The sequence below is a fragment of the Myotis brandtii genome, unplaced genomic scaffold, assembly GCF_000412655.1.
Source record: "Myotis brandtii unplaced genomic scaffold, ASM41265v1 scaffold38, whole genome shotgun sequence".
Classification (NCBI taxonomy): Eukaryota; Metazoa; Chordata; class Mammalia; order Chiroptera; family Vespertilionidae; genus Myotis; species Myotis brandtii.
The window spans coordinates 3,475,685-3,490,561 of NW_005364596.1; the positions used below are offsets into that span (position 1 = coordinate 3,475,685).

Sequence of the window (14,877 nt, forward strand, 5' to 3'; positions counted from 1 at the left end):
AGCAGCAGCAGTGCGCAGGGCCACTAGTATCTCAATAAAATTGGAAAAAAATTGGATTTGAGATTTTTGGATAAGCAATTTTGAGTCAGAACCATAAAAAAATTTTAGATCTGGCGATTTATTTTGAAAGTAATTATTGGGATCTGTATAGTCCGATATTTTATATACTTTTAGCTTGAGAACTGAAATGACTACTTTAATTCAGAGATATTGTAGATTTTACAGGTGTTTTAGGATGCTTCTCATGGGGGAAGACTGTACTTTTTCTTTCTCCTGATTTTTCTATAGATTTTCAGCTCAAAATCTGTTGTTATTAAAGCAGCATCAGGTTTTAATATTTTCTGTTAGCCTGGTTTTTCTACAGTTAGGTAATCTATACTATTTCTTCCCTAAGTACACTAACTTGTATTTTCTCTCCTACTCTGATGTCCTGTCTTGTAGGCCTTGATGCAGTTTAAGTAGCTCTGTCAGCTTGAAGACCTTACAGTGATTGCTACTGCTGAGAAATCAAGAGGCGCAGGCAGTTATGATCTGGGAATTTATAGAAAATAGATTAATACTAGAGTGATGTGCTAATGTAATGTACAAAGAAGGGAAGGGTATTTTGACATGGAATTCCTAAGATGAATGGAGGTATTGATTTTTTTACCCAACAAGAATAGGTAATGGATATAACTTTCTAAAGAATTTTAGTAGTGTTAAAATAAATGCACTTTTGATAGTTTGGAAAAGGAAATGTGCACATTTACATTAAAAATGTTTCTGTGCCTGAAGTTCTTTTATAAACCAATTGAGTATCAGTGTTTTGCCTTACAGAATGTTGACTTTAATAAAATTTTTTACACTTAAATAAAATAAAATTTTGGTGTGAATATATAAAGAAATTGGTCAGTTTAGCTGGATTAAAAAAATTATTTATTATCCTCAGTATTTTAAATTGAGAAAAATTGAAAATACATATGCAGTTTGATAAGGCAATTCTCAGACCTTATTGAAGGTGAAGTGAGATAATTATTGAATGACAGTATTAGTTAGCACTTGGCATTTGTATTCAGTCCTCCTATCATCCCCTGCAACCTGGGCTTGTGCCCTGACTGGGAATCAACCAGCAACCTTTTGGTGCACTGGACAATGCCTAAACAACTGAGCTACACCATCCACGGCTGATTTTCCTGTATTTTTTAATCACTGCACAGTTTTCTAGTGCTAGGAAATTAATTTAATCAACAGCCACACCCTATTGAAGGAGATTTGGGTTGTTTTCTGTCATTTGTTGTTAACAATTCTGTGATGAATCCTGAAATGAACATCTTTGCATACTGTTCTCAATTTCTGGAATTGCTTAGGTTTTTGACATGCCTTTCAGAAATTTTATACCACTTTTCATTCACATAAGCAGAGTAAAAGAGTATAATATTTAGGCAGGTGGTCACTGTGCATGTAGATGTCTGCTTTATCACCAAGTTTGAATCTCTGGAGCCCATCACAGGTCTTTGTGACTAACACTATACCCAGAGAGGGGTATTTATTGAGCCAGGTGTTTTCTCTGCTATCCTGTGTCTTTAAGTCCTAGAAATACCACAGTTTCCAAACAATTCAATTATTGTACTATTTGGGGTTATAGAGTATTTTAAAGTTTTGTTATATAAATTAATGTTTGTTACATAACAATTAGTTTTATGACTTCCGTATATAGATTGTTCTTTCAATAGGGATGAGTTACTCCCAGTATATACATTTTTGTTAATGGTTTTGATTATATTTAAAATGTTAACTCACTGGTCACTTCTGATTGTTTCTTGTTTTCTTTTAATTTGGCTAATAAAAACGGTTTCTAGGAAGTGGGAAATATATAGAAGAAAATAGTCCTTTTGTCTTCCACCTATCTCCTTTAATTAGTCTACTTTTAAGTGCAACTTTAGACTAAATAAGTCACTGATTTCAGATATTGGATAAAGATCTTCTTGCCTTTTGTCTAATGACAAAAAGAGAATAATTTCAGTGAAGAGGTTTCCGTTTTAATTTTTTATTTTGGCTTATATTAAGTTGTATTTAAATGAGTGAAGATCAGCAAATATATGCCATATTAATACTTGCGGCTAAAATACCATCTACAAGTCTTTTTTCTTGTCAAGTTTTTATTTCACTTTTTGTTTATTTTTGACAGTTGTCTTTTAGGGAGCATATTATCTTTTTCAGACAATGAATGAGTTTCCTTAGTCAAGAAACTGTAACTTGCAAAAGTCTTTCCTGATAAAGAGCTATATTCATGCTTTAATTAAGCACAATAAAATATAAAAGGGCAGGAAAAAAACATTTTAAGCAAAACTTTAAAAATATAGTCAGTGTTGTGGAAATCTTAGATCTTGTGAATATTTTTGTGAAGTTTAGACATCCTTTAATTTTCTTCCAGCTTGTGTAATGAATACAAAATATTGTGGTTTGTGTAATTTGAAACATATTTAAGCAATGTGAGCTAGGAACCCTTGGAACCAGAGTAGGTAAAATTTGAGCTACATTTTAAGAAATGTGTTTTCTTTTTTCAGGTTTATTTTAAATGCTGTGTTGACACCCTATCTACTTTTAAGTTTGTTGGGAACTAGGAACCTTAATAAAGTTTTCCTCCATTTACTTTGAAAAAGTAAAACATGGTGGGAGCATAAATCAATATTGCTTTGTAAAACAAATTTGCATGAACCTCAGATGCACAGAGTTAGATTAATCATAATTTGTGGTATATGGTGTATGGGTGCACTGTCATCATTGGTCTATGAGTTAGTTTATTAAGTTGTGATTATTTATATATTTGTTACCTTTGAAAATTATTGAGTGAACAACTGTGAATTGCCTCTGACCTGAGAAATATAACTTGCATCTCCCAGTTTCTCCTCTCAATCTCATCTGGAATTGGAATTGCTTAGGTTTTTGACATTTGCCAACATGCCTGTCAGAAATTTTATGCCAGTTTTCATTCACATAAGCAGATTGATCACTGTGCACTTCAGTGTCTGCTTCGTCACTGATTTGGAATCTACGGAACCACAAAAGATCTGTGACTGACATGATAAACAGAGAAGCACATATATTGAGCCAGGTTTTTTTGTGTGAGTCAAAGTCTTAAGTCCTAGAAACACCATAGTTTCCAAAATAACTCTCCTGCCATTCTCCTCCCTCTCCAGATTATCACAGTCTTGAATTTTGTACTTTTTATTTCCTTACCTTTACACACATACATACACATTTTCATCACATGTACATATGCTCACATGATATATTATTTAGCTTTACTTGTTTCCCAACTTGATTAAAAGTATGTAATACTTTTAACCCTGCTTTAGATACCTCTATGCTGATGATACTCAAATATCTCCTGTAATTCACATCTCTTTTCTGAACTCCAAACCCGTATATCCCACCACCTTGAGTGTCTAACATACAGCTCAAACTTACCATGCCTAAAATGTTAATTGCCTCATTTCGCCCCTCCAAATCCACTTTACCCTTAGCTTCCGCCATCTCAGGGGATCCCAGTTCCTTCAGAGATCTTGGGATCATCATTTTCTCTCCTAACCCATGCCTGTCTGTCCACAAAAATTATGTTCCTTATCACTTTCAAAATATATCTAGACTTTTGCTTCTGGTCATAATGGGGTAATGGATACTGGACTTATCCTCTTCCTGAAAACAACTATAAAATCGATTAAGTATGTGAAACACCTGTGTGAAGGCAGTGTGCAGAAACATAATCCTGACAGATGAGGAGCACACACAGTGAACCCCCTGTTTACCCTGATCTGGTCCTGGGGTAGTTTCCTGACCATGGCACAGACTGTGGGAATTCAAGTGGAACACATTGGTCCTGGATTTGGGGGCTGCTGGACCCGCTGAGACCTGCAGAGTGCTTGCCAGAAAGGAGGGTGCAGCACAGAGCTGAGGCACCAGACAGATGCTCATCAGAGGATGTTCCCCAATGTTCCTTGGACTGCATTTGTGCAGGGCGAGACTCTAGAGTGGAGTGAGGATGCTAGAGGTCGGGTTACACAGTGTTGGAAGATGACGTTCCAGCCCAGCTCAAATGGAGAGACCTTGTTAACATTCCAGGCATTGAACTGAGACACCAGAAAAACATGCCTTAAGAGCAAAGACCACCCTTCATACCCAAGACAGTGTATTTGACTGGGTCCCATTAGGAGGTGGAATTTGCACAGAATTTGAATAGGGAAAATTTAAAGAATTATTAAACTTCAGTAGTGGAATAACTGTGAAAACGTCAAGTGAACTCTAAAGGGTACCCTGAGGTTGAAGGAGATTACTAAAGGAAGGACAAACTTGTAAAAGGGATCCCTTCCCTAAGAGTTGGCCCCAGACCTCATTGAAAAAGCTATGGTTTTATCCCAGTGGGCGGAGGAAAAATTCAGTGGACTGTTTGGGCCACAACTGGTTCACAGAAGCCAGAAAGCAGGAAACAATTCTGGTGCACAGGCTAACTGAGGCTGACAGACAGGTGCCCAGAGGGTGTTTGGGAGCCCACTGCTGCCAGAGAGATGCACAGTGTGTGATGCTGGTGTGGAGAGGGACGCAGGAAACAATCCTCTGGGCGCAGGTGAGCCCAGGCTGCTAGGTGGGGTGCCGAAGGGAGTCAGGGAGCCCCTGCTGCTGGGAGGCTTGGGGTGCACTATGTCTGCATTAGGAGGGCTGCAGCGAAGTGGTCACTGGGTTCAGGCTAGGGCTTTGAGGTTATGAAGGATTATGCACTTTGGGTTTGCCAGAATGACACCAGTTATGCACATACACAGGCACCATGATACCCCCTTCCTCCTACAGTGTTCCTATGATGCCCTCTACTGGTAAAATTTAACATTGTGATTGCTGATAAAGAAATGCTTACAGAGTTCAATCCATTATCTTAAATAATTTGGGTGAATTTGGAGTTGAGAGGCAGTAGATGGATAAAAAGCTAGACCTGCCCTGGCCAGTGTGGCTCAGTTGATTGGAGTGTTGTCCCGTACACTGAAAAGTGGCAGGTTCTGTTCCTGGTCAGGTCACATACCCAGATTATATGTTTGACCCCTGGCTGGGGCTCATGCGGGAGGCAACCGATTGATGTTTCTCATCTCTCTTCTCTCTTCTTTCTTCTCTTTCTTGTCTCTCGTCTCTCTCTCTTACTTTTTTCCCTCTCTCTTTCTCTCTCCTTCTCTGTCTTTCTCTCTTTCTTTCTTCTCTCTTCTCTCTTTTCTCTTCTCTCTTCTCTTTCTTGTCTCTCGTCTCTCTCTCTCTTACTTTTTCCCCTCTCTCTTTCTCTCTCCTTCTCTGTCTTTCTCTCTGCCTCTCTAAATAAATAAAAAACATATTCTTGGGTGAGGATTTTTAAAAAAAGGCAAAAAAAAGCTAGACCTGCCCAACAAGGCTTACAACCAAGCCTCAGAAAGACAAGAAGAGGTGCCAAATTACCTCCTTAAAACAAACCTTCCACAAGTCCAACATACAATAACAAATTACTGGAAATAGGAAGAAACAGGAAAGTGTGATTTACAGTGCAGAATGAAAACTGTTGCTAGAAACAGACCTTGAGATGATGCTGATGTTAGAATTACCAAAAAAGTATTAAAGCTTTTTAAAGAAAAATAGGATCCATGGATGGGGAATCTCAGAAAAAAAAAAACAAACGGAAACGAAGAAAAATCAAATGGAAAGTCAAGGATGAAAAAAGCATAGTATCTGAATGTGAAATCAGATTTAAAATCAGACTACATTTGGCAGAAGAACTGGTCAGTGAGCTAGAAATCAGATTAATGTAAATAATTTGGAAAAAAGAAAGAAAATGCATGGGGAGAATGAGCAGAGCCTCAGTAACTGTGGACAGTATCACACTATCTAACATATATGTAATTGGAGTTCTGAGAGAAGGAGACAGAGAAATGTGGCAGAAAAAGTTTTTGAAAAAATGATGGTGAAAGCTTTCTGAAATTGGTGAAAAACATCAACCTAAAAATTCAAGAAACCTCTAATCTTGGAAAAAATAAATTAAAAGGAAACCACATTTAAGCACATAGTACTCAGACTGATAGAAATTAATGATGTAAAGAGGAACCTTGAAAGTAGAGTGATGGGAAGGGAGAGATGAAGAGGGAACATTAAGGAAATAATAGGACTGATGCTGCCCGGCCTGTGTTGCTCAATGGTTGAGCATTGACCTATGAACCAGGAGGTCATGATTTGATTCCCGGTCAGGGCATATGCTCAGGTTGCGGGCTCCATCCCCAGTGGGGGATGTGCAGGAGGCATCCAATCAATGATTCTCTCTCATCATTGATGTTTCTACCTCTCTCTCCCTCTCCCTTCCTCTCAGAAATCAATATAAATATATTTTAAAAAGTAGGAATGATGCCTGACTTCTCAGGAGCAATGTGAACTGGAAGCAATGGGTTAGCATCATTAAGAAAAATCAGCAAAAAATAAAATAAAAAAATAAGCCTGTTAATCTAGAATTCTGTTTTCTCACAAAAATAAAGGTAAAGACATTTCCAATAAATGGGAGTTGAGAATGGTATTAGGGAAGAAAAGCTTTTCATAGCTCTTGCCGCAGACTTCCCCAGAGGCCCCATAATTTGCTCAGCTATGGGCTGCATGGCAAGGAAGACCGGGACCTGGCATCTCATCCTCTGGAATAAAGTTCCTGTCATCAAGGCAAAGAGAAATCAGTTGTGTAGGCATCCAGCAGTGTTTGTTAAGTAGGAATTAAATTACTTGCATAATCAGGAAAAAGTGACAAAGCTATTTGTTATTTGGTACATAGGTTCAAGAAAAGCAGAAAATAAGTCATTTGTTGTTAGCTTGACCATCAACCGATTCTTAGAAGGCTTTACAGAAAGCCTTTGGACGTTGCTTTGTGTTTCTTCAACATGCATTCAGTATTCAGACATCGTGCTGGCCACTGGGTGTAATGAGATAAATAATACATTTTGACCTTAGTCTGCTGGAAAGATAAACAGACAGCTCTTCCTGGTTGTCAGTGACCATCTTCTAGGCAGTGTGCCATCTTTTTCATAGAGCAAATGGATTTCCTTTAGAAACACTGGTTAGGAAGCAGTTAATTCAACTGGGATCACCAGGGAATGTTTTAAAGAATAATAGTAACAGCAGCGATGTTTGTCCTTTATTGAAGGCCAGGTGCTGTCCTGAGTGCTTTCAAATCTTCCATCAATCTTATGTGTTAAGTGTTATCCTCATTTTTTATAAATTCGGAAACTGAGGCTTATATAAGGAAATTGCTTAAGGGCATTCAGTTAGTAAGGGGCAAAGTCAGGGTGCAAATCTAGGGCAGTCTGACTCCACAGCCTGTGTGCTTCACCAGATGCAGCAAGGGCTCTGGACTGACGCGCAGTCTCTTGATTAAAGCATATCACCTTTTCAGTAGGTTTTAAGTTAACTCGCACCACGTATTCTTGGAAGAGTTACGTGTTTTGCTTATTCACGTCTGCTACAGTTTTACAAGTATTCTCATGGGGAAACCACTCACTAAATTGTACATTAAAATAATTCAGGTCACCTGCAGGAGAATGTTGACTCTCGCAGTCTCTTGATTAAAGCATATCACCATTTCAGTAGGTTTTAAGTTAACTCACACCACATATTCTTGGAAGAGTTACATGTTTTGCTTATTCACGTCTGTTACAGTTTTACTAGTATTCTCATGGGGAAACCACTCACTAAAATAATTCAGGTCACCTGCAGGAGAATGTTGACTCCTTGTTTGGTGTATTTACCTTTAATTTACTCATGTAACCTCTAGAAGTCCAAGAGCAATTTAATTGACTGGTAATTTTACAAGACAAAATTAGAACTGGCCACTGCCACCAACCACGTGCTCTGTGACCCAATAAGGTGCTAAGTTTTCTGGGCTTCAGTTTCCTCTTGTTTTAAGAGGGTGGAGGTGGTTGGATTAAATAATCTGAGCTTCCTTAAATATTAAAATTAAGCCATACATTCGCAGTTTGTGGACCTTTTGGTACTTGAATGATTTAAATGCCTAGACATACATACTTAATGAGCAAAGTAAGTTTACCTAAATTCAGAGAACTTAGACTGCCCTTTTAGTTTAATGCTGTGCAAGCAGCCATTCATTTGCATGCAGCAGAAAAGATTTTTCATTTAAGTAGAGTTGCAAAGTGGTTAATTGATGATAAAATTCTGACCTCGATAAAAATTCTGAGTCTGAATTAGCAAAGGTCTTTTGTGTGACTACGGTGAAGGGGCAGAGGGGAGTGAGCAGAATTTTCTTTTCTTTTTCTTTTTTCTTTTATTTTATTGTGGCTCAATGCACTTGGAATTAATGCTATAGCAGAAAAGGTGTAGTTACAGGACCTTGGGGTCCTCTCTATTCAGCTGTCAAATGGGGAGAGAAGAACTAAGATAGCACTCAGGAGGCTTGTTAGTGTTCCTCAGTTGGAAGTGGCACACATCACTTTGGCTCTCATTCCTTTGGCCAGAACTCGGCCACATGGTCACACTGCAAGGGAGGCTGGGAATTGTATTTCACTGTGTTCTCAGGAAGAAGGGTAGTCCGGGTACACAGACACAGAGGTATATGGAAAATTAAGCGAGTGGAAAAAATCAAGACAGTTATTAACTCTAGGAAAAACAAACAGTTGTACAAGGAGGGGAATAAAATAAAGACCACAATAACAGCTAACATTTGTTGTGTACTTACTCTGTACTAGGTACTGTTTGTTCTAACTGCTCATATGTTTCATATATTAGTTTACTTAAAACATCTATTTTTACAGGTGAATGTTGATTTCGCCAAAAATGTATCACTGTATTTATTGGATAAATGGGATAGGGAATGAGAGTGGAGTAAAAGCCAAACATCGTCTTTTATAGTAGGAAAAATAATGTGGGAATAATGTCTACATTTTATAGTACCTGAAACTAAACAGTCAAGACATGCAGTTTATGAATGTCATTTGGAAATAAAGAGTAGATATCAGTAGTAACAATTGAAAAAGCAAACTCTGGAGGGTGAGCAGTTCAGGGGTGGGGTGATTGCCCTTGTGCTATTGTGCTTTCTAGGCATGTTGATAAATATTCAAGTACCTGTTATAAGAGAAACCGTCAAGAGAGAGAAAATGAAAACGATGTGTAGTGTTCATTATGTTACCTTATTTTCATGCAGAACAGAGATGCTTTTGTAAAAATCACTAAATAATGGAGCCTTACATGAAAAGAAAGGGAGCTAAAAACAGATTTCTAGACCTGGGTTTGCGCCATACTTAATTGGCCAAGTCAAACTTTGGATTTACTTCAAATTTTAATGAGAATGATGATCTCTTACAGTTACTACTTTAACTTCTATGTAAATTCTAGCTGTTAGACTGATTTTTGTTTTTAAACTATGTCTTAATGTGAAAGTATGGGCTTCAAAGCTAGTTTTGCATGCGGCCAAATGCCTTAATCCTTGCCTGCTATCTTTGGTCATAGTCACTTAGCTACATGTTTTCTCAGTACCAGTTTATATAAGTAGTAAAATTAGTTTAATCATTTTCATCGAGTAGTTTTTTTTAACCAATGACAGTATAACAGAAAAAGTACGGAAGTCACAGTGTACATACAGCTTAATGAACTTCTACAGTGAGCACAGCCTGGTTGCCAGCCCTCGGCTCAGATCCAGAAACAGAGCAATATCAGGCACTCTTAGAACTCTTAGAACTGACATCAACGTGGACTAAAGTTGCGAAGTGATTAATTGATGATAAAATTCTTTGTAGAATGAATTTATCTCCCTTTGACTGGTGAAATTGTGTTAATTTCTATTATTTCCAAAATTGGTCAAAGGGTACGAACTTTCAGTTATAAAAAGAATAAATTCTGAGGATCTGCTATACAGCAGGGTGTCTATCGTTAATAACACTGTGTGTATACTTGAAATTTGCTCAGATCTTAAGTGTTCTCACTACACACAGATAACTGTGTGAGGTAATGACCGTGTTAATTTGATTGTGGTAAATATTTCATAACGCGAGCTCATTTTTTTGGTTGATTTTTCTTTGTTAAATGGCATTTAAATATATAAAATAAATATCAAAAATATAAATGTTTGTTTTACTATGGTTGCAAATATCAAAAAATTTCTATATGTGACACGGCACCAGAGTTAAGTTAGGGTTTTTCAAAATGCTGACACGCCGAGTTCAAAAGGTTCGCCATCACTGGCATATACATATATCAAGTCATCATGTTGCATACTTCAAATATATACAATTTAATTTGTCAGTTTATCTCTCAAGAAAATGACAAGGAAACAGCAGAACATTACAGTTATCCCAGAAGCCCCTTCCAGTTGCCTTGTTTGGTGTATTTACCTTTAATTTACTCATGTAACCTCTAGAAGTCCAAGAGCAATTTAATTGACTGGTAATTTTACAAGACAAAATTAGAACTGGCCACTGCCACCAACCACGTGCTCTGTGACCCAATAAGGTGCTAAGTTTTCTGGGCTTCAGTTTCCTCTTGTTTTAAGAGGGTGGAGGTGGTTGGATTAAATAATCTGAGCTTCCTTAAATATTAAAATTAAGCCATACATTCGCAGTTTGTGGACCTTTTGGTACTTGAATGATTTAAATGCCTAGACATACATACTTAATGAGCAAAGTAAGTTTACCTAAATTCAGAGAACTTAGACTGCCCTTTTAGTTTAATGCTGTGCAAGCAGCCATTCATTTGCATGCAGCAGAAAAGATTTTTCACTTAAGTACAGTTGCAAAGTGGTTAATTGATGTTAAAATTCTGACCTCGATAAAAATTCTGAGTCTAAACTAGCAAAGATCTTTTGTGTGACTACAGTGAAGGGGCAGAGGGGAGTGAGCAGAATTTTTTCTTTTTTTTATTGTGGCTCAATGCACATAGAATTAATGCTATAGCAGAAAAAGGTGTAGTTACAGGACCTTGGGGTCCTCTCTATTCAGCTGTCAAATGGGGAGAGAAGAACTAAGATAGCACTCAGGAGGCTTGTTAGTGTTCCTCAGTTGGAAGTGGCACACATCACTTTGGCTCTCATTCCTTTGGCCAGAACTCGGCCACATGGTCACACTGCAAGGGAGGCTGGGAATTGTATTTCACTGTGTTCTCAGGAAGAAGGGTAGTCCGGGTACACAGACACAGAGGTATATGGAAAATTAAGCGAGTGGAAAAAATCAAGACAGTTATTAACTCTAGGAAAAACAAACAGTTGTACAAGGAGGGGAATAAAATAAAGACCACAATAACAGCTAACATTTGTTGTGTACTTACTCTGTACTAGGTACTGTTTGTTCTAACTGCTCATATGTTTCATATATTAGTTTACTTAAAACATCTATTTTTACAGGTGAATGTTGATTTCGCCAAAAATGTATCACTGTATTTATTGGATAAATGGGATAGGGAATGAGAGTGGAGTAAAAGCCAAACATCGTCTTTTATAGTAGGAAAAATAATGTGGGAATAATGTCTACATTTTATAGTACCTGAAACTAAACAGTCAAGACATGCAGTTTATGAATGTCATTTGGAAATAAAGAGTAGATATCAGTAGTAACAATTGAAAAAGCAAACTCTGGAGGGTGAGCAGTTCAGGGGTGGGGTGATTGCCCTTGTGCTATTGTGCTTTCTAGGCATGTTGATAAATATTCAAGTACCTGTTATAAGAGAAACCGTCAAGAGAGAGAAAATGAAAACGATGTGTAGTGTTCATTATGTTACCTTATTTTCATGCAGAACAGAGATGCTTTTGTAAAAATCACTAAATAATGGAGCCTTACATGAAAAGAAAGGGAGCTAAAAACAGATTTCTAGACCTGGGTTTGCGCCATACTTAATTGGCCAAGTCAAACTTTGGATTTACTTCAAATTTTAATGAGAATGATGATCTCTTACAGTTACTACTTTAACTTCTATGTAAATTCTAGCTGTTAGACTGATTTTTGTTTTTAAACTATGTCTTAATGTGAAAGTATGGGCTTCAAAGCTAGTTTTGCATGCGGCCAAATGCCTTAATTCTTGCCTGCTATCTTTGGTCATAGTCACTTAGCTACATGTTTTCTCGGTACCAGTTTATATAAGTAGTAAAATTAGTTTAATCATTTTCATCGAGTAGTTTTTTTTAACCAATGACAGTATAACAGAAAAAGTACGGAAGTCACAGTGTACATACAGCTTAATGAACTTCTACAGTGAGCACAGCCTGGTTGCCAGCCCTCGGCTCAGATCCAGAAACAGAGCATTATCATGCACTCTTAGAACTCTTAGAACTGACATCAACGTGGACTAAAGTTGCGAAGTGATTAATTGATGATAAAATTCTTTGTAGAATGAATTTATCTCCCTTTGACTGGTGAAATTGTGTTAATTTCTATTATTTCCAAAATTGGTCAAAGGGTACGAACTTTCAGTTATAAAAAGAATAAATTCTGAGGATCTGCTATACAGCAGGGTGTCTATCGTTAATAACACTGTGTGTATACTTGAAATTTGCTTAGATCTTAAGTGTTCTCACTACACACAGGTAACTGTGAGGTAATGACCGTGTTAATTTGATGGTGGTAAATATTTCAGAACGCGAGCTCATTCTTTTGGTTGATTTTTCTTTGTTAAATGGCATTTAAATATATAAAATAAATATCAAAAATATAAGTCTTTGTTTTACTATGGTTGCAAATATCAAAAAATTTTTATATGTGACACGGCACCAGAGTTAAGTTAGGGTTTTTCAAAATGCTGACATGCTGCGTTTAAAAGGTTCGCCATCACTGGCATATACATATATCAAGTCATCATGTTGCATACTTCAAATATATACAATTTAATTTGTCAGTTTATCTCTCAAGAAAATGACAAGGAAACAGCAGAACATTACAGTTATCCCAGAAGCCCCTTCCAGTTGCCTCCATGAAAGGATCCATCTCTACCCGACTTCTGACCTCCTGGATTAGATTTTGAACTATACATAAATGATATCTAACAGTTGTGTAAAATCATACATGTAGACACTTACACTCACATATTTCCTTTAAATAAAATAATATAAACATGTATGCATAAACACTTGTACACATTTATACTTTTAGATTTCTTTTTTTGAGGGTGAGGGGTTGCCAGTTCTGTTTCTGGCTTCCCGAGGTTATACATTTAAATTTGGATCGTATGAGAAGTATATTTATTTATTATTCACTTACTATTTCTAAGGACTCGTCATAAAGGCATGATGATCTAATAGGAAAACTGTTATTCCAGGTCCAGTGGCACTGCAGAGCGAGGATGGTGGCAGGAGCCAATTTCTACATTGTTGGACGAGATCCTGCTGGCATGCCTCATCCAGAAACGGGGAAGGACCTGTACGAGCCAACTCACGGTGCCAAAGTGCTGACAATGGCCCCTGGCCTAATCACTCTGGAAATAGTTCCCTTTCGTGTTGCAGCTTACAACAAAAAAAAGAAGCATATGGATTACTATGACTCTGAACAGTAAGTTTTACATTCTCTGCACAGATCTGTAAAATACCTATATTCTCAGCTGCCCCCAGGGATTTCACATGCTATCTCATCTTTATAGCTTTACTGATGACAAGCTACGTTGTACCCACTTCAGAGAAAGGCAGACCGAGGAAACGAATTTCTCAATATTCCAGAAGTTAGAAATAAAAATTGAATCTGGTTTTATGATTACAGGAATTTTTTCTTGAAGTATTTAAAGGCAGTATTGACATTTCTATGTCTGCCATATCTACTGTACCTTAGCATACAGAAGTGGTCCAAGGACTTAGTAATGAAAGCTGCTCTGCTAAGCCTACATCAACTGTGTAGTGAGAAAGTTTAATATTTGTGCAATCGCTATGTGACAGGCACTATCCTAGTTATTGTACAGATGTTAATTATTCCCTACAGCAATCTTATGAGGTAGGTGCTGATATTATTCCCAGTATATAGATTAGTAGTAAGCTGAGGCATACAAAGGTCAAATAACTGTAAAAGGTCACGTAATCAGTAAATACCAGCCCAGCAATTGAACCTAAGCACGGTGGCTCCACAGTTGGTGCTCCTGACCAGTAAGAGTGCAGCTTCTTTCTTCAGAGATCTTAGGAGGAGCAACAAACTAGCAGGCTTTTAGGACAAATTATTGGTAGTCTTAAGAATGGGTTTATTGATTGATGAAATTGTATTAATTTCTATCTGTAGATGCTATCAGTAGGTACTACACTCCATGATTCAGAGTGGCAAGGTGAGGCTTTAGAATCAGAAATCATGGGTTCTAGCCCATCCTTGCTGTGTGACTTGAGAGTCCTATGTGATCTCTGGCCTTGTTCTTCATCTTAAGAATGATGGCCGTAGACTAGGTGATTCCTGCGTTGCTCAAAATCTGTAGTTCTTTCCATGTTCTGTTGTACCTACTTATTTTTATGTCTTAGTAAGTGCTTGTACATATGAATTGTTTTCTTGATTGCTGCTTATTTAGTACTAGAGGCCTGGTGCACGAAATTCATGCAGGGGGTGGTGGTGGGGTGGGGGGGTCCCTTAGCCCGGCCTTCACCCTCTCTAATCTGGGACCGCTGGCTCCTAACCGTTCGCCGGCCTGCCTGCCTGATCACCTCTAACCCCTTTCCCTGCCTGCCTGATAACCCCTAACCCCTCTGCCTGCCTGCCTGATGGCCCCGAACAACCTCTGCCTGCTAGCCTGATCGCCCCTAACTGCTCCCAAACCACCTCTTCGGCCCCACCACTGCGGCTTTGTCCGGAAGGACATCCGGGTGTCTGGACAGTCATTTGGTTGTCTGGTCTAATTAGCATCATATGCTTTTATTAGTATAGACTAGAGGCCCGGTGCACAAAAATTTGTGCACTGGGG

At 37.9% G+C, this 14,877-nt stretch overlaps 1 protein-coding gene across 5 annotated transcripts in view; it reads left to right on the forward strand.

Annotated features, from left to right (window-relative positions):
- PAPSS1 (3'-phosphoadenosine 5'-phosphosulfate synthase 1) overlaps nucleotides 1-14,877 on the forward strand; it is a 120,024-nt gene that overhangs the window by 79,836 nt on the left and 25,311 nt on the right. For 4 of the 5 annotated variants that reach the window (XM_005872422.2, XM_014544738.1, XM_014544737.1 and 1 more), the window contains exon 11: nucleotides 13,270-13,499. In XM_005872422.2, the coding sequence (XP_005872484.1) occupies nucleotides 13,270-13,499 (230 nt within the window). Of the gene's footprint in view, nucleotides 1-13,269; nucleotides 13,500-14,210; nucleotides 14,239-14,877 lie in introns of those variants that run through there. The other variant, XM_014544740.1, reaches the window with a different exon arrangement.